Raw genomic sequence first — 23,613 nt, 5'->3', positions numbered from 1 at the left:
GGGGCGTACTCAGCTACGCGGGGCGTACGCGTCCGAAGTCATCATGGCGTGCGTCATCCGAAGTCACTCGAGTGCGAGGCGGTGCATGCATCGGGGTATGCTGGACGTACGCGAGTACGCGGGGCGTACCTCGGATCAGATCGGTGACTCCTCTTCGGATAATGTCGGCTTTTATAATTAAATTTAAATATTAATTATTTAATAAACTTTGAAAATTCATATCTTCTTCATACGAACTCCGTTTTCGACGTTCTTTATATCCACGCGAAGGTGAGACTACGCTCTACAACTTTCGTTTAGACTACATCGGCTAATTTTGACTTTATTTTTATTATTTATTTTTAATAGGCCGGGACAGAAAAATTTCGTTATAAATTCATAACTTCTTTGTTTGACGTCGTTCTCGCCTAACTTTTTATCGCTTCGATACCAACAACGAGATCTTCGATTCTTGTTTAGATTGTTTCGGCTAAAAACCGCTCGATCTCAAATCGAGTATTTCGGGTTGCATACCGCTAAGTCGAAACTTCAGAAACTCATAACTTCCTCATATGAAGTCAGATTTGGGCGCTCTATATATATTCGGAAACCTCGTTTCAACTACTACAACATTATCCAAAGATATCAAGTTTATTTTACACTTAAATTTTGACGCTTATTTTTATTCTTAATTAATCAAACCACATAATTAAGCAATTAAGCACAAAACACATAATACTCAAATAATACACTCTTATTATTTCAAAACGGGTTACAAAGGTTAACATAGACTATTACATTGCTAAAAATGGCAAGCCCGGAAACACAAGTGTTACATTTACCTTCCGTCGAGGTAACCAGGTGAGGCTAACCCCGGTAGCCATTGGCCTTTTTGGCTTCGATCTTGAAGGAAGCAGGTGAGAAAGTGTTTGCATGTTTGAGTGATACTTCTCTGAAATTAGAAGTTGGCGGTGGAAGGAGGAGGTGCAACCGAGATAAGGATAGGACAATGACCTCCAATTGAAGATGGAAGCTTCATTGGTTTATGGTTTACAAACAAAGAAGGTAGAAGTATCGAGATAAAATGAAGAAGACGATTGAGGACCAATTCTTTTTGGATGTCGATGAGTTTAGAGAGAGACGGTGGGAAGCATCCAGATAAACTGTGTATCAAGAGGAATCGATGTGTATCTATTGAATTATGGTGAAAAAAAATTCAACCAATCACATCTATTTGATGATGGTGAAAAGAAAATTCAACCAATCATATGGAAGAACTGTTCACAAGGGGCTTCTCTTTTACTATAATAACTAGAGAAGAACCCCGCTTTGCGGGGTTGTGTGTCCCTTAAATCAATAGAAATACGCATTTTGAATCTTTATCACAGGTAATAGGTTCAATTGGTGGGTGTTGATATAGAAAAAAAAAAAAAAAAAAAAAAAAAAAAAAAAAAAAGAACCTAGAAACCACTAGAAATGAGATGGTTTTTGTTGGATGGAATGGAATTTGTTATTTTTAGATAACCATCTTCCAGTTCCTTCCTGAATCCTCCATGTCATATTAAAAAAATGTTAAGTTATTATAAAGATTAAACAAAAACCAATTTGAAACTTGTCTACTCTTAGATATATTAAATTTTTGTATGCAAATTTATAATATTATATTAAGTAGTACATAAACAATAAAGTAACTAACTTTACGAAATATTCAAGAAAACAATGTTATATTATTAAACAGAAGTGTTGCTGTATCAAAGGCTGCCGGATGCTCAATATGAAAGACCAAAAAAACAATTCATGGCATTTATGAAACTAAATTATAACTAATATGACCTTAAAAAGTCAAAGCAAATTTGTTAACCTTTTTTCATTGAATGGAGACAATTAATTGGGAAGCAAAACATCGCGACTTAGGTGGTTCAACCAAAGCAAAAATTGGGGGATTCATCATCATAAAACAATATCAATAATCAGTGAGTGGCATTACCCTGAAAAAGACCATCATGGTATAAACATAGCAGATGATATAGATGAAGCCCCAATTTCTTTGACGATATCAAAATATTACGTAACCAAAACCATATCCATCACATCTTTAGCTGTTGTCCCATGCACATTTACTGAAAACCCCAACACACTATCTCTTAAACAATCAAGTGCATATCTTTGTCATGCAATAACCACTCCAGACAAATACTTTGATTCAACCTCATCTTCTCAGCTTCAGCCTTCTCAGTAACTGCCATCCTAAACCTTGCAATTAATATCAACAATATTTAGAACACAAATTCCATTTTGGAAGCACATCATGCAAATAAATACACATACACATACACATACACACTTTTAATTGTAAAAAATTGACGGCTTACCTCTTGTTGTAGAAGGTTGAAACTTGAAAGAAGTGTGACTAACTTTACCACAATTACCATACTACAACGAAACTTGCTATAAGAAGAAAAAAACAAATATGGTAAGTTAATTGCCCCTATCTTTATATTTGTCCCTAAAAGTGAATAATAGCAATATGTAAAATTGATAACAATAAATAATTATTTGAAATGAGATATGTCAAAGTAAAAACCCAAAACAGATACAAAGCTATAAATAAAGAAGGAACAAAGGAAATAACATTAATTTCTCATCTATCACTGTTGATTAGATGGATAGATAGATACCCATGTGGCTGAATCTTAAACGTGAATGGAACTCATCAGAAAATGCACCTTCTTATATGCTTTAACCACCTGAATTTAGAAACATACATGATATATCCTGCAAAACACGCCTAATCATGAGTTTTGACTTTAAAGGGTAAAATAGTCTTTTTCCTTTAATACCGTTGGAACTATACCTGAGTAACAAAACGGTGGAGACAATTATAAAGTATTTAGTTGGTGCATCCATTTCTTTCATAGCTCTCCTAAATTTGACATCACCAGTGTTAACGATGTTGAACGGAAAACATCAATCATTAGAAAGTTAAGTATCCATAATATTAAATGTAAATCAATTAAATATGTATATATAACTATATACATGAACATATTGACTATAAAAGAAAGAGCTATTGAGCATAAAAAAAAGTCATCTTTAATCTGACTACAACAAAAGAAAATGTCTATCATGTTTAGTTATATTCATTAGAATATGGGATCAAGGAAACCAGTCTTAAAAACATAGGTATTTCATTTTTCTGCGTAGCCCCAACCTCCCCTGGCCTTCAATGTGTATGACTAAAAACAAAATTCAAAAGTAATGCTTTTAGGTTCAAAGATGAATTGACATGGGGTGGGGACTATCGATGGGAAGATTGCGAAAAAAAAGAAAAAAAAAACCTAAATTGAAGATCAAACCAAAAAACGGAAACAGGGAAATATCTAAAAACCTCATAAGAAGATGTGAATTTGCAAACAGCTTATCTTCTCCAAGCCAAACACGTCGATTGCAGAAATTGTTCGTAGGTTCGTAATCAATCCAACTAGGGGTATTGATCGGGTAATTTGGGTTTTTCATGTTAAAAAGATACCTGTTGTCCGACCCAAATTAAATTCAGGTAATTCGGGGAGTGGGTTGGGTTTGGGTAATTCGGGTATTACCCGAAATATATGATTTTTTTTAATGACACTTGAAAATAAATTTAATGAAACAAATATGTTATACTCTATTAGTCTTGTTTATATAAACAAACGAGATATAAACAAAGTTACTCAAACTTTGAATATTGAGATTTTTTAGTCAATAATACTTGAGATATTAAGTAATCTTTTAACAACTTAATCTAATCTAATAAGATGTTAAAAAATAAATACTTAAAGATCTTACTTTAAAAGTTTAAAATGTTTAAGATAATTATAGGCATAAGTTTTGTCATGTTCTGAAGTTTTGTCAAGATAATGAGTTTATTAGTTGCAATAAGAACTAGTACAAGCTCTACGAAAAAAAAAATTTAAAATAATTCGGGTAACTCGGGTATACCCGAAACCCAACAAACATACCCTATACCCGACCTGAAAAAAAAATCGGGTTATCTAATTATCCGAAAAAATTTACCCGATACCCAACTTATCTGACCCGATTTATCCGATACCCGAAAAAATCGGGTGGGTAATTCGGGTATCGGGTATTTTTGACAGGGCTAATTGCAACCGCTGGTCCGATGGATCATCGACGGTTGCTCTCTAAAAAAAATTAAATATAACATGAGGAAACATGAATTAATATTAGAGACATTAGAATCGTGAATTGTTTTTGCCCTAGAAATTGTTGTTGAAAAAAAATCACGGAAAGTATATAGCTTAAAATCGAGATACAGAATGAGGATTAGGGCATGAATGAGATAAAAAAACAATAAACTTTTGGATTTCTTGACCGGGTGACATCCCCCAATCAATTTAACGGAGAAGACAGGCCTGGATTTTGTCGGTGGTGGTGCGTCCGCAAAGCATAGAGCATCGGATAAGCCAAAAGGCAAAGCTTCGAAGTGAGTTCTTCCACCGGTGCCGATATTGAAGAGAGAAAGTGAAAGAGGAAGTAAGCGGGGCAGAAACCGACCAGATAATATAGGGTTAAAAGCGCATCTAAAAGTATTCAAGTGAAGTGGTGGAAAAGAAATATGGTCATTAGACGATGTTGGTGGTGGAGGATACGTAGTAAAAGCAAAGGTGGTGTCATCAAAACACATGTAAACCTTTATCTCTGAAGAAGTGGTGGGAAGTGGTTTGTGGAAAAAGTTTATTGGACAAATAAGAGGTAGAGCAATGAGAACACATGTATAGACACCAAGCCCATTCTTATTGGTCTATACATGCGCTGCTTTTAAATGCAGAAAATCTTTAATATATATTAATAAAATAAAATAAAATAAAATAAATTTATTGTAGACCAAAACCCACCAAAATAAAAATAAAATAGAAAAACTCATCAATCAGAACGGAGAACTCCGACTTCCCTTTTATAATAACTAGGAAAGAGCTCATGCTACGCATGGGATGGAAATAATTTAAAGTTACCTACAAAGAAAAAAAGTTGATTGGAAATAATTTAGAGTTTTGTAAAAAAAAATTGGCCCAAAAGTGACAGTTTCAAAAAACATATAAAACGAAAAGCAATAGTGTACAATAGGGCTGACTACCCATTGACCAAGGAAGTGCAAGTATCGAAATAGAACAATATTGGAAAAAGTATCGAAATAGAACAATTTTGGAAAAGAAAGGGGCCAAATTGACAATTGAACATATTTGTATGGGAGGAGATTGTAGTGGTAAAAATTGAAAGGATGAAAACTTTAAAACCCTTAAAGATTGGTGGCAGAATTCTAAAGTCCTAAACTTTAACAATGTTGGAAAAAGAAGGGGCCAAATTGACAATTAAACATATTTGTGTGGGTGGAGATTATAGTGGTAAAAATTGAAGGGATGAAAACTATAAAACCCCTGAAGAGTGGTGGCAGATTTGTAAAGTCATAAACTTTACTGTTCAAACATGTCATGCGCTTTAATATTTGTGTGGGTGAAGATTATAGTAGTAAAAATTGAAGGGATGAAAACTATAAAACCCCTAAAGAGTGGTGGCAGATTTGTAAAGTCATAAACTTTACTGTTCAAACATGTCATGCGCTTTAATATATATATATATATATATATATATATATATATATATATATATATATATATATATATATATGAATGAGTTCTATGAAAAACAAATAACTAGGGCAACATCTACCGGAACCAATAATCAAATGACACGTGTCCATTTCTTTCTTCACAAGTAATGTATTGTGGAAGTTATTGTGGAAGTGATGTGTTGTCATGTTTTCATTGGTTCAAATATGTGTTGCCCTAATCATTCATTTTCCATATAACTCTTCCATATATATATATATATATATATATATATATATATATATATATATATATATATATATATATATATATATATATATATATATAATAACAACAAAAAATAATTAAATGATAACTGTCGCTTTATATTTTAAGAACATCCATATTACTATATTACCCTTACTTAATATTTATTATATTTAATTTACTTAATACTTATTATATCTAGCTTTTCACGAACTCAACACAAAGGCACTATCCTCCTAATTAAATTTTCTTTTTTAAATGCTCACAATATTTGTTCCTTCTAGTTGATTATTTGCTTATTCTAGAATTTGGAACAAAAAATAAATGGAAATTTAATTTAATATTTATACATGATTTTATTTAAATTATGTTTACTTTAAATTATTTTTGAGTTACAAACTTGCAATATGTTAGTGGTCAAATACAGTCACATCAAATAAACAAAAACTTATTATTTGGTTTATTGCAAGTTTTAAATAAACAATTGCAATTTTTATATACATAATAATAATAATAATAATAATAATAATAATAATCACTTGCTCATATTCAAATGGATAATTCATTAAAACTGTTCAGAATTGAGCAAACCGTACACCATAGCGGGTGGCATGGCAGTTCGGTAATGCAATGAACACCACACTGACTGGATGCATGGTGGTGCGGTGTCAATCTCGCACGAGACCATCTTGCTGTATATTTTTCCTATTTTTTCTTCTTTTAATTCATTATTAAATCATATATATATATATATATATATATATATATATATATATACACACACACACACACACTAGCCGTTTACCCGCACAAAGCGGCGGACGACAAATAGTTTGTTTCGACAATTAATTTCTTTTTGATAGAGAATGATTATTTTCAATTCAATCATTAGTTTGTTTAAGGAAACATGTCATATTAAAAATAAAGAAAATTCATGAAATGATCAAATTGGGTGTTGAGTATTTATTTGGATGAAAAAAGATCTTGTCAAAACCTTGGAAGAGAAGATTTATAGAAGTTTGTTTAAATTTTAATATTATTTTATTAGTGATTAGTTGTACAATTAGCTTAATGATTTGGACGTCTTAAAAAAATATTATTATTTTATTCAATCTAAATAATGGAATTTGTTTTATAAGATAGTAAAGATATTCAAAAGTTATAATAAAAACACATATTAAAATTTATGGTTTTTAATTTCTTACAAATAAAATATAATATTGATATATTATTTATATTTTAACATATTTAATTTAAAATGAGATGTGATAAAGCCATTTCTTATTAGTTTTGTTGGGTGAAAAATTATAAAAGGAAAATAACATACCAAAAAAATATGATAAGATGAGTTACCATACCATTTCGCTCTTGAATATTGATATATTATTTATATTTTAACACAACATTAATTTCAAGTTTAAACTTCAAACATACATCATTTATTGGATTAGCAATTTCGCTGTTTCAAAAAAATTAAAAAAATAAATAAATTGTATTGCAACTAATAAGGAAAAAAAGCACGTATATGTTGAACCCAAAAATCAAGAGGGAAATTTAGTTTTCCCAACTGCTTTTAACAACTTCGGGACAACCAGTCAACCCTCATTCATTCTTTCCCAATTCTCACCAATTCAACCTAAAACCCTAAATTCCATACACCCTCTCTTTCTAGATTGAGTGTCCCCTTCAATTCTGCACCGAATTTCACTTTTCGATGGAGAAAAAGTTATACAATTAATACACAGAAGTTTCTTACTTCAACAAACTACCCTCTCTTTTCAAGCCTTCAAAGTTGTTGAGAAAATGGGAAATTTTCCGAACGCCTTTACCTTAAATCCCCCACAATTCTCAACCGTCTTAGTATGGTTTGTTCAATCAATTCATTACGACAATGTGGGATTCTCTTGGAAACCTCTTCGTGAGGACGCAGGATAACGACGATGAAGCGCTCAAATTGGCTGCATTGCAGAGGTCTCCGACTTTTGTTAGGGCTAGAACTTCTGTGTTTAGGAATTTCGGAGGTGAGTTTACTCTTGTTGATGTTAGTAAGCTTGATGCTGAAGAGAAGAAGGTGGTGTTGGATAAGTTGCTGCATACAGTGAATTCGAACCCTGGGCTGTTCTTTGATAGGATTCGACAGCGATTCGATAAGTAAGTTTAGTTTACCAAATACTTCTTCTCTGTTACTTTACTCTTTTTATCATCATGTTATCGTTATGTTTAGCATTGACAACATGAATATGTTATATTCAAGACAATTTTTTTTTTTGGAGAAATAAGACTTGCTATACATGTTCATATCTAGTGTTGATCTCAAATTTCCAAAAGTGGAGGTGCGATTTCAAAACCTGGAGATAGATGCATTCATTCATGTTGGGAGCAGAGCTTTACCCACTTTGCCAAATTCTGTATATAACATGAGTGAGGTAGATTTTGGATGAATAAACTCGTATTTCTTTTTATTTTATTTTCTTAAGATTTGCTGTGTTGCATATTTAATTGACATGTTACCCTATAACACCTTTGCAAGGCTTTCTTGAGGAAGTTGAGGATTTTTCCTGGCAGAAGAAAGAAATTAAGCATTTTAAATGATGTTAGTGGCATCATTAGGCCTTCAAGGTAAACTTTTCTCAACAATTTACTTAAATACCCTCAAAAGTCAAAACTAGTCAATGTTAACATGATGTTAACTTGCAGATTGACTCTCCTCTTGGGTCCCCCAAGCTCTGGGAAAACAACACTGCTTTTGGCTCTTGCAGGACGCCTTGGGAATGGATTAAAGGTATCTGAAATTTGTTTAGTTTTGTGAAGATCTAATGTTCATATTTATGATGAAATTTAAAAAATTGTTGCATTTTGTGAAGTTATCTGGAAAGATCACATATAATGGACATGAATTAAACGAATTTGTGCCTCAAAGAACCTCTTCATATGTTAGTCAGAAAGATTGTCATATGGCTGAGATGACAGTTAGAGAGACTCTTCAATTTGCAGAATCTTGTCAAGGTTTTGGTTATAAGCAAGGTAAACTCAAGGTGATCATACCATTTTTTATATGTCTTTTATTAGATTTTGTTCCAATATATTCTATTTCAACTTCCCTAATGCATAAAATATGGTATTATGAAAACTTGATACAGATATGATCATGGAGCTTCTAAGAAGAGAAAAGAATGCTGGAATTAGACCAGATGAAGATCTTGATATATTTATAAAGGTGCATTTTTTGTGCTAATAATTCCTTAATTTTCTTCAAGACTGTGTAGCTTTATCTATAATAAATTTTATATTTATTTTTTCCTATAGACAGTGGCACTTGGTGAAGATAAGACGAGTCTTGTTGTGGAATACCTTATAAAGGTACACTTTTTAATGGTTTCAATTTAGAATTAATCACAAAAATGATCAATATTGGTAAGTTCATATAAACAATGACCTTTTGGAAATTTATTACAAATTGACCACTTGTTTCATGATTTTTTTGCAAAATACCTTTCTTCATCATTTTGCTTTTTCAGTGGTCCCCACATCATAGTTCACAAAATATTAATCTTTTCTGCGAAAATGACATCAATAATGTCATTTCGGGAAAATTAATTTACGGAGCTATTTATTTATATTGATAATTTTCTTTTTCCAAGGTGGTCATTTTGTGATAAATGTTAAAGAGCTAGTCATTTGGTGTAATACCCTTTACTTCTTTTGATCATTTTCGTGATTAACTCTCCAATTTATGGTTTTTATTTTTTAATTATCATATTGTACTTCAATTTAAAGATAAAATCCTGACATGTATACAAAGATTTTAGGATTGGATATATGCACAGATACACTAGTAGGAGATGAGATGCGTAAAGGCATATCTGGAGGTCAAATGAAACGGTTGACTTCAGGTAAGTAAAATAGTAAATATTCCATTTCATTAAACTTTTACTATTTTTGTAAATTGAATAATAATTCACCATTAATTTACACAGGAGAACTACTAGTAGGGCCCTCAAGGGTTCTTTTCATGGATGAGATATCAACAGGGCTAGATAGTTCAACCACATATCAAATCATCAAATATCTTAAGCATTCAACTCGTGCCCTTGATGGGACAGCTGTCATCTCCTTATTGCAACCAGATCCTGAGACATTTGAGCTTTTTGATGACTTGATTTTATTATGTGAAGGTCAAATTGTCTACCAAGGACCTCGTAATGCTGCTCTTGGTTTCTTTGCTTCTATGGGCTTTCATTGCCCAAAGAGAAAAAACGTTGCAGATTTTCTTCAAGAGGTATAATACTTTCCTCACAACATTATCTTATCATAATTCCAATTTTTCAAACTTGAACTTTGTACACATTCAGGTTACATCAGTAAAAGATCAAGAACAATATTGGGCACTCGATGAGCATTACAGTTATGTTTCTGTTGAGAAGTTTGTAGAAGCATTTCAATCAAATTTCCTTGGTCGATCTTTATCACGTGATTTATCTCTTCCATTTAACACACACCGTAATCATCCATCAGCTCTTTCTACCTCCACCTATGGTGTTAACAGAATGAAGCTACTCAAAATTAGCTTTTCATGGCAGATGTTGCTACTAAAACGTGATTCATTTGTTTATGTCTTCAAATACTTTCAAGTAAGTTCTTAATCTTTGTGAGTTTTTTAACAAAAAAAAAAAAAAAAAAAACTGTTGATTGTTTGTTTTTTGCAGCTTATGTTGGTTGTTATAATCATGACAAGTGTGTTTTTTCGTACAACAATGCATCACAATTCACTTGAAGATGGAGGTGTTTATCTTGGAGCTCTTTACTTTGCAATAGTTATGATTTTGTTTAATGGATTCATGGAAGTTCCAATGTTGATAGCTAAGCTTCCTGTTATCTACAAGCATAGAGATTTACATTTCTACCCCTGTTGGGTTTACACACTTCCTTCATGGATTTTAAGTATTCCATCATCAATAATAGAATCCGGTGTATGGGTAATTGTCACATACTATCTTGTTGGGTTTGATCCTCAATTTTCTAGGTATATTTTCAAGATTCCCTTTTTCTTACTTTTGTTATGTTGACATCTTATTAAAATAACATATTTTGTATATGTAGATGTTTGAAGCAGTTTGGATTGTATTTCTCTTTGCATCAAATGTCAATAGGGCTTTTTCGTATGATGGGATCTTTAGGAAGAAATATGATAGTTGCAAATACTTTTGGATCTTTTGCTATGTTGGTTGTTATGGCACTTGGAGGATTCATACTTTCTAGAGGTATAAAATATAAATATAAATATAATTATTTACATCTCTCAATATTATTATTACTAAATCAAATTTTAACAATTATGAATGTAGATAGCATTCCTGCTTGGTGGATTTGGGGTTATTGGGTTTCCCCTTTGATGTATGCTCAAAATGCGGTTTCTGTGAATGAATTTTTAGGAGATACTTGGGATAAGGTATTTTATCAACTATTTGTGATTTGCACTTAAGATTTTATATTTTTTTACAAAAAAAGATTTAAAGATTCATGAAATGTAGGCAAGTGGAAACAACACAAACATCCCTTTAGGGACATTGTTATTAAAAGTTAGAAGCTTGTTTCCGGAAGATTATTGGTATTGGATTGGAATTGGGGCTTTACTTGGTTACACTATTCTATTCAACATTCTCTTCACTTTATTCCTTACATATCTCAATCGTAAGTGTTTACTCTTTATGTGTGATTTAATTATATCATATTAGACTCTAACAATATTTATTTTATTTTTTTAAATAAAGCTATTGGAAATCAACAAGTGGTTATCCCTCGGGAAAATACAAAGTCACAGAAGAAAAGAAATGGGCTTGTATCTGCTATTATTGAACTAAAAGATTACCTACATTGTTCACCATCATATCCAGGTTTGTGAGGGAAAATTTTAATAATAAATATATATTTTAGGGTTAATATTTAAAAATAATAAATAAAAAAACCCTTATGTTTTAGGTTTTTTCCAGATTAAACCTCAAAATTATTTTTTCCGGAAAAGACTTTGTATTTTTTCATTTCTTACGAAGAGTTAATTTCAAAAAAGACCTTATATTTTGTGTTTTTTTTTTTCAGATTAAACCTCAAATTTATTTTTCACCTGAAAAAGACCTTGTTTTTTTTCATTTTCCCAATCTAGCCCTTTTAGTCATTTTTTGCCAAAAAAAATTTGTAAAATGTGAGGGTTTTTTTCGAGAAAAACTAACAAAGTTGAGGGATTTTTTTGGAAAAAATGAAAAATATGAGGTCTTTTTCAGGCAAAAAAAATTGAGGTTTAATCTGGAAAAAACACAAAATGGAAGGTCTTTTTTGAGATTAACCTTTTATCCGGAAAAAGCCCTCAACTTTGTATTATTTTCCAAAAAAAAAAAAAAAAAACCCTCAACCTTCTTAATGCTTCCAAATAAACCCTCAAACTTTTTAGTTTTTATTGAAAAAACCATCACATTTAACAATTTTTTTTGGAAAAAAATGACTAAAAGGGCCAGATTGGAAATAAATGAAAAATACAAGGTCTTTTTCAGACAAAAAAAAAATTTTGAGCTTTAATCAGGAAAAAAAAACATAAAATATAAGGTCTTTTTTGAGATTAACCCTATATTTTATTAGATCAAAATGTAACCTTTCTCTCATTTTACTGTATTAGATACTGAAGTCCAAAACCAAAGAGGAATGGTTCTTCCATTTCAAGCACTCACAATGACCTTCCGAAACATTAGTTATTACGTGGACATCCCAGGGGTATATCAGTAATTCAGTAATCTTTACTTTCCAATTTTCATAGTAACACCAAAATTTTAAATCTTCCATTGTTTTGACATTTATAGGAGTTGAAGCAACAAGGTCTATCAAATGACAAACTACAATTGTTAGTGAATGTAACGGGAGCATTTAGGCCAGGTGTCCTCACGGCATTGGTCGGTGTTAGTGGTGCTGGTAAAACTACCCTTATGGATGTTTTAGCGGGTAGAAAAACGGGTGGGCATATCTCGGGTCAAGTATTTGTTTCAGGGTACCCAAAAAATCAAGAAACATTTGCACGGGTTTCTGGTTATTGTGAACAGAATGATGTTCATTCCCCATGTTTGACTGTTCATGAATCATTAATATTTTCAGCTTGGCTTCGATTGCCTTCTGATATCAACATGAAAACAAGAAGGGTAAATTTTTTTTTAAACATTATCTTACTAATTACTATCATTTGATAAAAAAAAAAAAAAATTGTGCCCTTTTTTTGTTTAATTTGAGAGTTTTAATTGAGTTAATCACAAATATGACTAAAATTTGGAAGGTCACATCACAAAATGGCCACCTTTTTAACATTTATCACAAAAATCGACAACCTATTTTGAGAAAAATACTTTCTAATTTGCGAAATTGTTTTTCTTTTTTTTGTGAAAATGACATTTTTTTCATAAATGTTGTTTTCTTAGTACTTATTTCACAAAATAATAAAAATATCGGACTTGGCTAACATAGGGTGTGTTTGGTTATGAAAAAGTTTTTTTTTTTTCTAGAAAATGTTTTTAGAAAATAGAGTTGAGTTTTCATTTTTGGTTGAAACACGTGGAGTTTTCATTTTTCATTTTAGAAATTTAGGAAACTTTGGAAAACTGTAGAAATCCCTTTTTCTAATTTACATACTATTTGGAAAACATAAAAATTTCATTCTCTTGGAAAGTTTTTGAAAAATTAATCAACCAAACGCATTTTCAAAATTTTCATCGAAAAATGGAAAATTTTCCACAACCAAACGTACTCATAATTATTTCTTTCAAATGTAAACAAGATTAGGTTTTGTCTCCCATGAAATTTCATGTTCACTCTGTTGGAAGACTTTTTTTTTTATCAAATTTCACAAACTATACAAAAAAAAATGGTATTTTAAGACTCGAACCCACAACCTTTTCCTAAGAATCCAAACACATTAACCAACTCTACTACACCCAATTTTCTTAAAATTCAAAGAAATACTTGTGTTACCCAATTTCTTGAACTTTTTTTCATCTCGAAAAGCAACATTTTTTTTTCCTCACGTCGCTTTCTTGAATAAAATAAGAATATCTCGAAATATGACACGAAACATGTGGTGATTTATTGAGATGAGATTCCGATTTTTTTGATTTGAATTTGATCAGGAGTTTGTAGAAGAGGTTATGGAGCTTGTTGAACTGAATCCACTAAAAGGTGGTTTAGTTGGATTACCTGGCGTTGATGGATTATCAACAGAACAAAGAAAAAGACTAACAATTGCTGTTGAATTAGTTGCTAATCCTTCTATTGTCTTCATGGATGAGCCTACTTCTGGACTCGATGCTAGAGCTGCTGCCATTGTTATGAGAACTGTAAGAAATATTGTCAACACTGGTCGCACCATTGTTTGCACCATTCATCAACCCAGCATTGATATTTTTGAATCATTCGATGAGGTACCCTTAATCTTAATCTTAATCTTAATCTTCATTTTTACTTTACTTTCCAATTTTACTTTCAATTATCAATTTTGTGTTGTAGTTGTTACTGATGAAACATGGGGGGAAGCTGATTTATGCTGGACCTTTGGGGACCGGGTCCCACAAAGTTATTCAGTTTTTTCAGGTTGGTATTTTATATTATTTATTTGCAAAATGGCAATTTTTTAAATTATTTTATTTATAGGGAGTAAAAGGAGTTTCCAAGATCAGAGCTGGATATAATCCTGCTGCATGGATTCTTGAGGCCACTTCAACAACAGAAGAAAATCGACTTGGTGTAGACTTTGCTCAAGTTTATCGTCAATCAGATCTATATCTGTATGTTAATCTTTTCCTTAATACAATTCTATAATTCGTAAATTTTTCAAACTTTGAAAATCGGATGCTATTAATATAAAATACAAATAAAAGAAATTACTGTTTCGCCCTTTTCCTTATACCGGATCTATTTCAACAATTTACTTTTTCAGGCAAAACCAAGAATTAGTTGATAACTTAAGCAAACCAGATAGAAATTCAAGGTTGTTGACCTTCCCAACCAAATATTCTCAGACATTCTTAGGCCAGTTTGTCGCATGCCTTTGGAAGCAAAATCTATCTTACTGGCGGAACCCACAATACACAGCTGTACGCTTTTTCTACACAGTCATCATCTCATTAATGTTCGGGACTATGTGCTGGAAATTCGGTACTAAAAGGTATCTTATTTTAAATTTTTAGTAAGAAAAACCAAACACTTCAAGTGTATTATTCAAATATCTAAAATCCAACGTTCCTCTTTTTATTCTTGTTGAACAGGGAAACACAACAAGACATTTTTAATGCAATGGGATCCATGTATGCAGCAGTTTTATTCATCGGAATCACCAACGCCTCTTCCGTCCAACCAGTTATTTACATCGAACGCTCCGTTTCCTACCGTGAAAGGGCGGCCGGAATGTATTCCGCCTTACCTTTTGCATTTGCACAGGTATTTCTCTTCTCTGTGGTCCCAAGCTTATAAAAGGAGTCCAAGGCTTTGGTTTCAATAAAATACACTTGAAGTGTTTGGTTCTTTTTACTGTCGTGGATGACAATATTTTATGATGTCAGGTTGCGATAGAGTTCCCGTACGTGTACGTACAGTCGCTCGTCTACAGTGTTATCTTCTACTTTCTAGCTTCATTCGAATGGAATATGATGAAGCTTTTTTGGTACGTATACTTCATGTTCTTCACGTTGCTGTACTTCACTTTCTTTGGAATGATGACAATCGCTGTCACCCCCAACCACAACATCGCCGCCATAGTTGCCGCCCCTTTTTACATGCTTTGGAATCTTTTTAGCGGATTCATGGTTGTCCGAATGGTAAGTTGGTAACTCAACTCCTCTCGTTGTTTACAATTTTTCTCAAATGGGAAATTATTAAGTAAATAAATAATATGTTTTGGGTTTTAAAACTACAGAGGATTCCTATATGGTGGAGATGGTATTATTGGGCTAATCCAGTGGCTTGGAGTTTATATGGGCTGCTGACATCACAATATGGAGATGTGGATGATCTTTTGAAACTTGCTGATGGGTCCCACTCGGTCCCATTGAAACAGTTTCTTGAAGATCAGTTTGGTTACAGACATGAATTTTTAGGTGTTGCTGCAACTGCTGTGGTGGGTTTCTGTTTGCTTTTTGCACTTGTGTTTGCGTTTACAATGAAATCCTTCAACTTTCAAAGGAGATGAAGGCTTTTAATGGATCTTGGCTCTAACAAATGAGGTAAAAAAAAAAAATTATTAAGTTTTTGGTTCTTAGCTACCTATATTTCAGTTATTTGTGTTAAACCATTTCCAACTCATTACCCATTACATTATTTTTAACACCAAAAAGATTTTTTTTTTCTGTTTATAAATTATATAGATATAAGTTAAAATAATTTGGTAATTTATATTATTAGATGAAATATATGTCAATTGAGAGGTTTATTTATTTAAATTTGTTTTTGTGTTTTAAATGATTGAAAAGTAGTAAATCTTTAAAATAAGTTTGAAACATAAAAATTTAACTTAATGTATGCCATTAAATAATATATATTTTTAACCTGTAATAATATTACAAGTAGCAATTATATATTAGTTCATATATAGTTATACAATTAAATAAACTAAAAATACATGCATTCATGAAATACCAATTTGTAATTAAAAAAAAAAAAAAAATTGTTTAAACAAAAAATCTGGTGCAAATTAATAATAAAACACCAAATTTGGGTTGGAGAGGTTTAACACCAAATAATTTGGTGTAAAACATAATTTTATTTTTAGCATCCTACTTTCATTTCTTTCTATAACAACATTTTACTTTCAATTTATTTTTCTTATTAAGGCATTGTACTTTGAAAAATCAACACAAGTATATAACATTGCATTTTCAAGTTTTTTGTTTTTAGAAAGGATGTTATACCTTAAAAAAATCTACCTTATAGCAGTGGAATTTGCTTTATATTTTGTTGACATTGTTATTTATAATTGTGTAGAGTTTTTTACGTACGATATTACCATAAGAAGAAAAGAAAATGAAAGTACATTGTTATTTATTGCATTTAACCCTTCCTAAATCAACTGATGTTTGTTTTGTGTTGTGTGCAGCTCGAATAATGCAATTTTGTTTCAACATAAATATACGAAAAAAGACTAGTGGAAGGATCACATACAGATGATAAAGGATAAATCCAACGATAATAATTATACGTTTTATAATTTGAACAATATTTTGGGTTTGAGTTTTAGAGGGATTTATGTATTGTGGCTATTTGTATATGGTACTGAAATGGATTTTAGGGTTAAGTCATGTGAAATCAAGATTTTAATTAAGTGTTCAAAACGAGAATTTTATAAGATCGATTATAAAATTATACTAACTAGGAGGTGATCCCGTGGTTCACCACGGGACAATGTATTTATTGAAAAAAAATTATCTGTGTTTAATAGTCATTTATGGGTTCTCAAACACGCTAGGTTTTAATGGGAATATGATGAAGCTTTTTTTGTTTTTAGGTAACTGTTGATATATTCGGAAATCAAAAAATTTTGTGACAATAATAAAAGGATTAAATAAAATCAAATAATGCATAGATAAAGTAATTTTAGTATGAGCTAGAAGTCACACTTCCCTATTATTGTTACTCTGTTAGATCCATCTTTTTTTGCTTCCTTGTCCATTTATGAAATCGCAACCGTGATTCATAACTTCATGCATTCCAAACAATCCGGTTTGACCAGCAGGAGACCACATGTGCATGAATGTGTTGTACCTGAAAGTATAGTGATTGAGGGCATAATTTAGCTAATAACCTTGAATCCATAACATGTATGAGTAGAAAGAAACGACATCATTACTTCAATGTTGTATGTAATGCAAAAGCAAATAAAGGACGTAAATGTAAATTAACTTAGGAGCAGTTCGAGGTTTTAAGTTTAAGATAAGGTTTTTCAAAATACCCCATTTGTAGGAGCTCTTCTTCCTTCTCCTATCCTCAATCGCAAATTAGTGGCATCAAAATCTCTACTCCATGGTATTTATGGTTAGGCTTGCATAATTGGACACTAATGAGCTTCCTTTTCACTTAATAGAGTTAATGGGTAAAGCACTTAATCTACACAACTATATGAGGCTGTTTTTGATAAGTCTTGGTCTACGGATGCTCACAATAGTGTCTTTAGATGATCCTATTCCTACAGTTGTCCAAAAAAAACAAAAAGATAAGCGTACACATAGAAGTGACCCCCTTTTAAAATCAATTCTCCAATCTTCTACAAGATTAACAGGAAAATATCAAATTTTCGTTTAGATGATGCACTACTTCTCAAAGACAAAGATTAGCAGTGAAAATTACTCGAATGTTAGGTCAGTCTTTGGAACAAAGAAGAAATGTCAGTTCAATCTTTAGAAAAAAGAAGAAATGAGGAACCATTGATGATAAATTGGTCTGTTGAGCAGCCTTCCCTCCATTGATAGGGAGTAAACTTCCAACACTGCTAAACACATCAGACCAATAAGGAAGTCCATGATTCCCCAAATTCTTGATCTTTTGAGAAATTGAATAATATAAAACCAAAACAAAAAGCCCTAATTTCATCTTACGTCAATTGCACAATTATGTTGTTGAATGAAACAAAAGAGGAAATATAATGGAGCTATTTCAGAAAATACATATTGAATCGACCTTACGCAAAGCATGGCGACGCTCTTTTTCTTCTTAGACTTGACGATCGAAATCTTCTCAGGGCATTTACGTCTTTAAATGGAAATTGCCGACCTCCAACAAAATTCGTTAGCGATTGCTCAAAATCGTTGCCCAAATTGATAGAGCCCTATAATACAGGAGCAACAGATGGACCAATCCTCTTGCATCAATCGGAAGACGGTTGTGTGGAAGCCACCATCGCCACCGGTGCCGCTTTCACTACAATTGCAAGAATGAGATATTATCGTTTTCACTGGAGGGGGCGGGGAGGTGTGATAATTGCAAAAGAGGGTCTTCGCTTGGAGAATAAACACTACAGAGTAAATTGTTAGAGGAGAAGACGGCGGGGATGCCAATTCTAGAGATTCAGAACGAAATCAAAAATCAGAAAATGTACACATTAAGAAGTTTTTTTTGTCGATAAGTTGAACAAATTCAGAAACATTGGGGAAAATCGATGATCAGAAGATGAAAGAGAAAGAGACTGCAATTGATATACCTTATCAATTGGAAGAGTTGGAGTCAAAACTGTTAATTCTTGGAAGAGAAGACAGCGGAAACATCAATTGCAGAGAGTCGGAAACGAAATCAGAAATCAGAAAATTTTGCATATCAAGAAACAGTTTTGTCAAAATTGAGAATAAATTGAGTAAGAGTGGGAGAAGTCGATGATGAAACTTGAAAGAGAAAGAGATTGCAGTCGAAATACCTTATGAATCGGAGGAGTTGGATTCGAGAATGTAAGTTCTTAGATGAAAAGACTGCGAGAAATATATGAAACCATCTGCATCGGGTATATTCGTTTGTGCAAGAAGGACAGTTGCAAATGTAGAAGGGCGAAAGGAGTCGTTTTGTGCATAATACTGTGGTTAAAATATGAAAGCGGAAAAGTTTACTGTTGATAAGCATGTTGGTTTTTAATATATGTATATAATTATCAAGTGTCTCGTACAGGAATTTTAAGAGGTTATAAAATTACTCGCTGAAAACAAAAGAAGGCATATGCGTTATGCGTACCCAATAGCTTTTTAATGGTTTGCACATGATTTAATTCAATGCTTAAAGAAAACTAAAGGTTAATAACATAAAAGATGGGTTTTTCATTCAACTTTTTGTATTTTTTTATTTTTTCCGAAAAACCCGTGAATTTTTTTTTTTTTCCTAAAAACCTGCAACTTCATATTTTTTCCGAAAAACCTCTCGACTTTTTATTTTTATTTCGGAAAAAACCCTTGCATTTGACAACTTTTTTCGGGAAAAAAATGTTGAAATTGTCAAATCGAAATAATGTAGTCTTTTTCAGGAAAAAAAATAAAATTAAGATTTAATCGGAAAAAAAACAATACATACGGTCTTTCATGATACTAATCCAAAACTGAAACCAATTATAAGATTTTGTTCAAACTTTCCATTTGAAAGAAATTTTAGCAAATATGTAAGAAGAGTGGTACATAAGTATAATATTAATCACAGCTAAACGAATAATATTACACCGAAAATGTTATTGTCTTTACACATGTTCAATTACTTTCAAAAGAAAAAAGAAAAACCTTTTAATAAAAAGATTAACAGTGAGTTAACTTAAATCTAAAGGTTGGATATTATATGACTGTTTCTACTATATATACAAAAGAGTGTTTTCTGTGGATGCTAAATAAATAAAATCAGATACGATCAATTATAGAAAAACATGCTGCAGAAGATAATATTCGGAAATATACCAACATTTATTTCCCTTGAAACATTCTTATTTCACTTTATTGGCCAATTACATGTAAAACTATGACAAATTAAACAAGAAACTTATATTCGAATCAAGGATAGAGCCTTATCGTTATGTGTGGCTTTCAATCTTATATACTCTTTCACAAGCAAAGATCTGAAACAAGGGTCTTGATAATTAGACAAAGGAGCTAATGTAGACTCAATCGGAGGTCCATAAAAGTAAGCAACCGATATTCTGTGCTTTGATTGATTCACCACGGCTCGATGATAAACAACTGGAAATTTTGCATTAGAAAATATATGCAAAAGGTCACCTACATTCACCACAAATGCACCTTCAATGGGACACACAGGACTCCACCCTAACCCTTCAACAAAGATCTCTAAACCTGTTATGCCATATTGGTTCAAAATGGTTAAGAGGAGGGAATCTGTGTGAGGTGCAAGACCAAGGGTGCGACTAGGGTTAGGGCACGATGGGTATGAATTAAGTTGAAGTGCACCATTAGAGCCATGAGTTGAAGTTGCCCAATTTATTTCTTCTTGTGTTACATCTAATGTTTGAAGGCTTAAAAGTAAGAGTTTGTGGGCAAGTAGTTTCATTTGGTTTTGGTAATCATCCATGGTGTCACTACAATATTCATCAAGTAACAAATTCATTAGTGATGTAAGCATTAATTAATGTGCAAAATACAAGGCAATAACAGATCATAAAATATTGAATATGATGCACAATTAATCGGTGTTGCATACGTTGATTGTTTTAATTTATAATATAATAAGTTAAGTAGCTAGCTAGATAGGTGTTATATTTTGTATTGATGTGAATCTATGATGAAATAGATAAATCGGTTCGATGTAAGTGATCACATATATAGTCTATAACATATATTGTATGTGTGTGGCTTTCAATATTTGTTACAAATATATTATTATGCATAAAAAAGTTAATTTATAAAGATCGGAATAATATTAGTAGTTTGTTTTAATTAACTAATGACAAAACAAAGGGCCACTTGTCTTTGAAAATTGAGATCAATGATTTTATATATGACAATGAAGAAAACAAAGAGATGGTCATCTATTTAATTAAACTCTTTATAATGAAAATATTTATAGTTTTGATGTAACATTCAGCAAATATATATATATATATATATATATATATATATATATATATATATATATATATATATATATATATATATATATATATTATTTTAATAGAATAATAGTACAAAGTTTGGTACCATTTAAATGCATGTAATTAATATATAGATTAGTAGTTGCCGTTCCAAAAAAAATGTAATTCTAATTTTACACCCCTAAAAAATGCATATTTTATGAAGCATTACATCACATATACGTGCATGAATTTGCATGAAAAGTTGAAAACATTTGGTCAAAAGTCAAACTTACCAAAATCTTTGGTAATCATGTGGCCAAAGAACCTTAGCATCATCAACACAAGAACCCATGATGGTGAATCCTTCATGCCACATACACTTCGCGAAGAACGGCGATATCCTAGGCAAACCATAGCCCGTTGCTCCAGTTGCTGATCTCAACACTTTTCGCTTTTCATGAGTCGTGAGAGAAAAAAGCCTTCGTGCTTCAAACTCGACCTTTTTTACCAACTCCAAGGGTACTCCATGGTTAATGACTTGAAACATGCCCCAAGTTTTACATGCTTGACCAATGAGATCAATTGCACAAGGATCAGAGAGGTCGATAACTGGAATCAATGAATCACAAGGGTTGTTGGTTTGAATCTTTTGATGTGATTCATCGGATTGAGACCATAGATGGGATTCCGGGACCCCATCGATTGATTCAAAGTCAAGAGGGATGATATTGTGAGAGAAGGTGGTGCCAACCTCATAGGCTTTGGAGAGAGTGTTCATAATCGATCACAAGAGTTTTTGAATCACTTTTATGATCAATGGTAGATATAAGAAGTGAACATTCTTATATATATACAGGTGTATATTGGATCTCCATTCATTTATCATATTAATGTACTATACTATCACCAAGCAGACATAACGGTGATCACTTGGTATTAAAATTTCAAAATGGAATTGACCCAAATTTCAATGTCATAGGTTTCAACCTTGGGGTGGGGTCTACTGTTTAAAAAATATATACGAATCTATATTTATCTTTCTTATCCGGCAAACAATTACTTTTTAGAAAGTTTTACTATATATACAAAAACTCTTGGTTGTACCAGTTTCCAAATTAAGTTTGTCTTTTTATTCATAAGAATCTTTACAAAACGTGTGACACATTGATTTTGATGCATAAACTTCCCTTTCCCTTATTTATTTTTGAACATCTTCCTTTTTCTTACTAATCAGTTTTTATTATTTAAATCGATTCATAGTTAAAAGCTCTTAGATTATGTGTTAAGATCAGAGCCGCACTTATTTAGTTATGATAGAGCCTTAATTGAGTGTCTTCAATATTAATTTCCGATCACTATACTACCATTGGAGTCAAAAATGATCAGATTGATGACGAGTTTTACTATGTTTTTTATGATGAAGTTTATTTAATATACGATTTTATACTAAATAAATATTGCATTGGTCATTTACAAGATACTTTGAAGGGACTATTAAATTATAATAATATCATCTAACTACAAAATATTTTTTACTAATATAAATGAGTAAAAAATTTAGAAATATAATATCTTAATTAAAAAAATATGATATTGCAATACAAAGTAATGAAAAAAGAATATTAAAACACATAAATAAATATAAGTGTGTTATATATTAATTAAAAGTAATAAATAAAATACTACCTTAACAAATAATATGAAAAAGACATTTTTGTTGGCAGCGTTATAATTGTTTTTTTTCTGTCACCTAAAATACTTTAAAACCATGATAGTCATATTATAAACAAAAATAAACATAAATTAAGCTTAATAATGCATGTGGATTTGTAGTTGGCAAATTTTGGATCGAGTGATGTCTTTATGTAGATTTGGATGGTTTTGAAGCCACTTGTAAACTATGTAGAAGATAACAAAACTAAGAACAAAATATGACAAACTAAAATTGAATTAGGGGGATTTTATTATGCTACAATTTTGGGGGGTTTTCTTTGGACATTAACAAAATAGTAAAAGATTCGTCAACAGATGCAAAATAGAATATTTATTTGTGATTGGAATTTTTTAAAAAAATATTATTTGTTTGTATTCAATCTAGAAGTACAAAATCTCGTTTAAAAAGAATGACTGTATACTAATCACTATAATCTACACTTGGTTGATTATGAATATCAAAAACAATTTTATTATTATGTT

At 31.5% G+C, this 23,613-nt stretch overlaps 2 protein-coding genes and 2 long non-coding RNA genes across 9 annotated transcripts; 1 reads left to right on the top strand and 3 right to left on the bottom strand.

The window, feature by feature from the left end:
• Positions 1 to 1,680: 1,680 nt before the first annotated feature.
• Positions 1,681 to 3,359, bottom strand: LOC145089053 (uncharacterized). Of its 4 annotated transcripts, none has more exons than XR_013701377.1 (4): positions 2,834 to 3,359; positions 2,658 to 2,754; positions 2,352 to 2,427; positions 1,681 to 2,226 (listed from the first exon to the last, which is right to left on the bottom strand). It is a non-coding gene; the product is annotated as an uncharacterized LOC145089053 (long non-coding RNA). The 4 variants fall into 4 exon arrangements; XR_013701376.1 differs by having other exon boundaries at positions 1,681 to 2,232; positions 2,834 to 3,358; XR_013701378.1 differs by lacking the exon at positions 2,352 to 2,427 and having other exon boundaries at positions 2,834 to 3,352.
• A 4,065-nt stretch (positions 3,360 to 7,424) lies between these two features.
• Positions 7,425 to 17,375, top strand: LOC145089035 (ABC transporter G family member 32-like). 3 transcript variants are annotated; one of them, XM_079027542.1, is made up of 25 exons: positions 7,426 to 8,003; positions 8,158 to 8,278; positions 8,383 to 8,471; positions 8,550 to 8,634; positions 8,717 to 8,876; positions 8,993 to 9,069; positions 9,159 to 9,212; positions 9,655 to 9,745; positions 9,830 to 10,131; positions 10,205 to 10,483; positions 10,559 to 10,875; positions 10,953 to 11,113; positions 11,198 to 11,301; positions 11,384 to 11,543; positions 11,624 to 11,746; positions 12,520 to 12,614; positions 12,701 to 13,033; positions 14,012 to 14,302; positions 14,388 to 14,471; positions 14,532 to 14,665; positions 14,818 to 15,045; positions 15,146 to 15,317; positions 15,440 to 15,694; positions 15,793 to 16,099; positions 16,969 to 17,375. In XM_079027542.1, exons 1-24 carry the CDS (start codon positions 7,744 to 7,746, stop codon positions 16,063 to 16,065), a joined length of 4,248 nt encoding a protein of 1,415 aa, XP_078883668.1. In that variant the 5' UTR covers positions 7,426 to 7,743; the 3' UTR covers positions 16,066 to 16,099; positions 16,969 to 17,375. The 3 variants fall into 3 exon arrangements, with proteins under 3 accessions (XP_078883662.1, XP_078883668.1, XP_078883671.1); XM_079027536.1 differs by having other exon boundaries at positions 7,425 to 8,003; positions 10,953 to 11,301; XM_079027545.1 differs by lacking the exons at positions 7,426 to 8,003; positions 8,158 to 8,278; positions 8,383 to 8,471; positions 8,550 to 8,634; positions 8,717 to 8,876 and having other exon boundaries at positions 9,001 to 9,069; positions 9,662 to 9,745; positions 10,953 to 11,301.
• A 124-nt stretch (positions 17,376 to 17,499) lies between these two features.
• LOC145089047 (uncharacterized) lies at positions 17,500 to 19,430 on the bottom strand. The gene is made up of 3 exons (XR_013701374.1): positions 18,546 to 19,430; positions 17,821 to 18,054; positions 17,500 to 17,633 (listed from the first exon to the last, which is right to left on the bottom strand). It is a non-coding gene; the product is annotated as an uncharacterized LOC145089047 (long non-coding RNA).
• An 844-nt stretch (positions 19,431 to 20,274) lies between these two features.
• On the bottom strand, positions 20,275 to 22,332 carry LOC145089031 (gibberellin 3-beta-dioxygenase 1-like). The gene is made up of 2 exons (XM_079027532.1): positions 21,711 to 22,332; positions 20,275 to 20,922 (listed from the first exon to the last, which is right to left on the bottom strand). The coding sequence occupies exons 1-2, from the start codon at positions 22,193 to 22,195 to the stop codon at positions 20,370 to 20,372; spliced, it is 1,038 nt and encodes a 345-aa protein (XP_078883658.1). The 5' UTR covers positions 22,196 to 22,332; the 3' UTR covers positions 20,275 to 20,369.
• Positions 22,333 to 23,613: the final 1,281 nt, after the last annotated feature.

This window comes from Lactuca serriola, chromosome 1 (assembly GCF_051521515.1).
Source record: "Lactuca serriola cultivar US96UC23 chromosome 1, Lser_US96UC23_V15, whole genome shotgun sequence".
NCBI classification, from domain to species: Eukaryota; Viridiplantae; Streptophyta; class Magnoliopsida; order Asterales; family Asteraceae; genus Lactuca; species Lactuca serriola.
The sequence above is the reverse complement of the archived record's forward strand: the minus strand, read 5'-3'. Positions and strand labels throughout refer to the sequence as shown.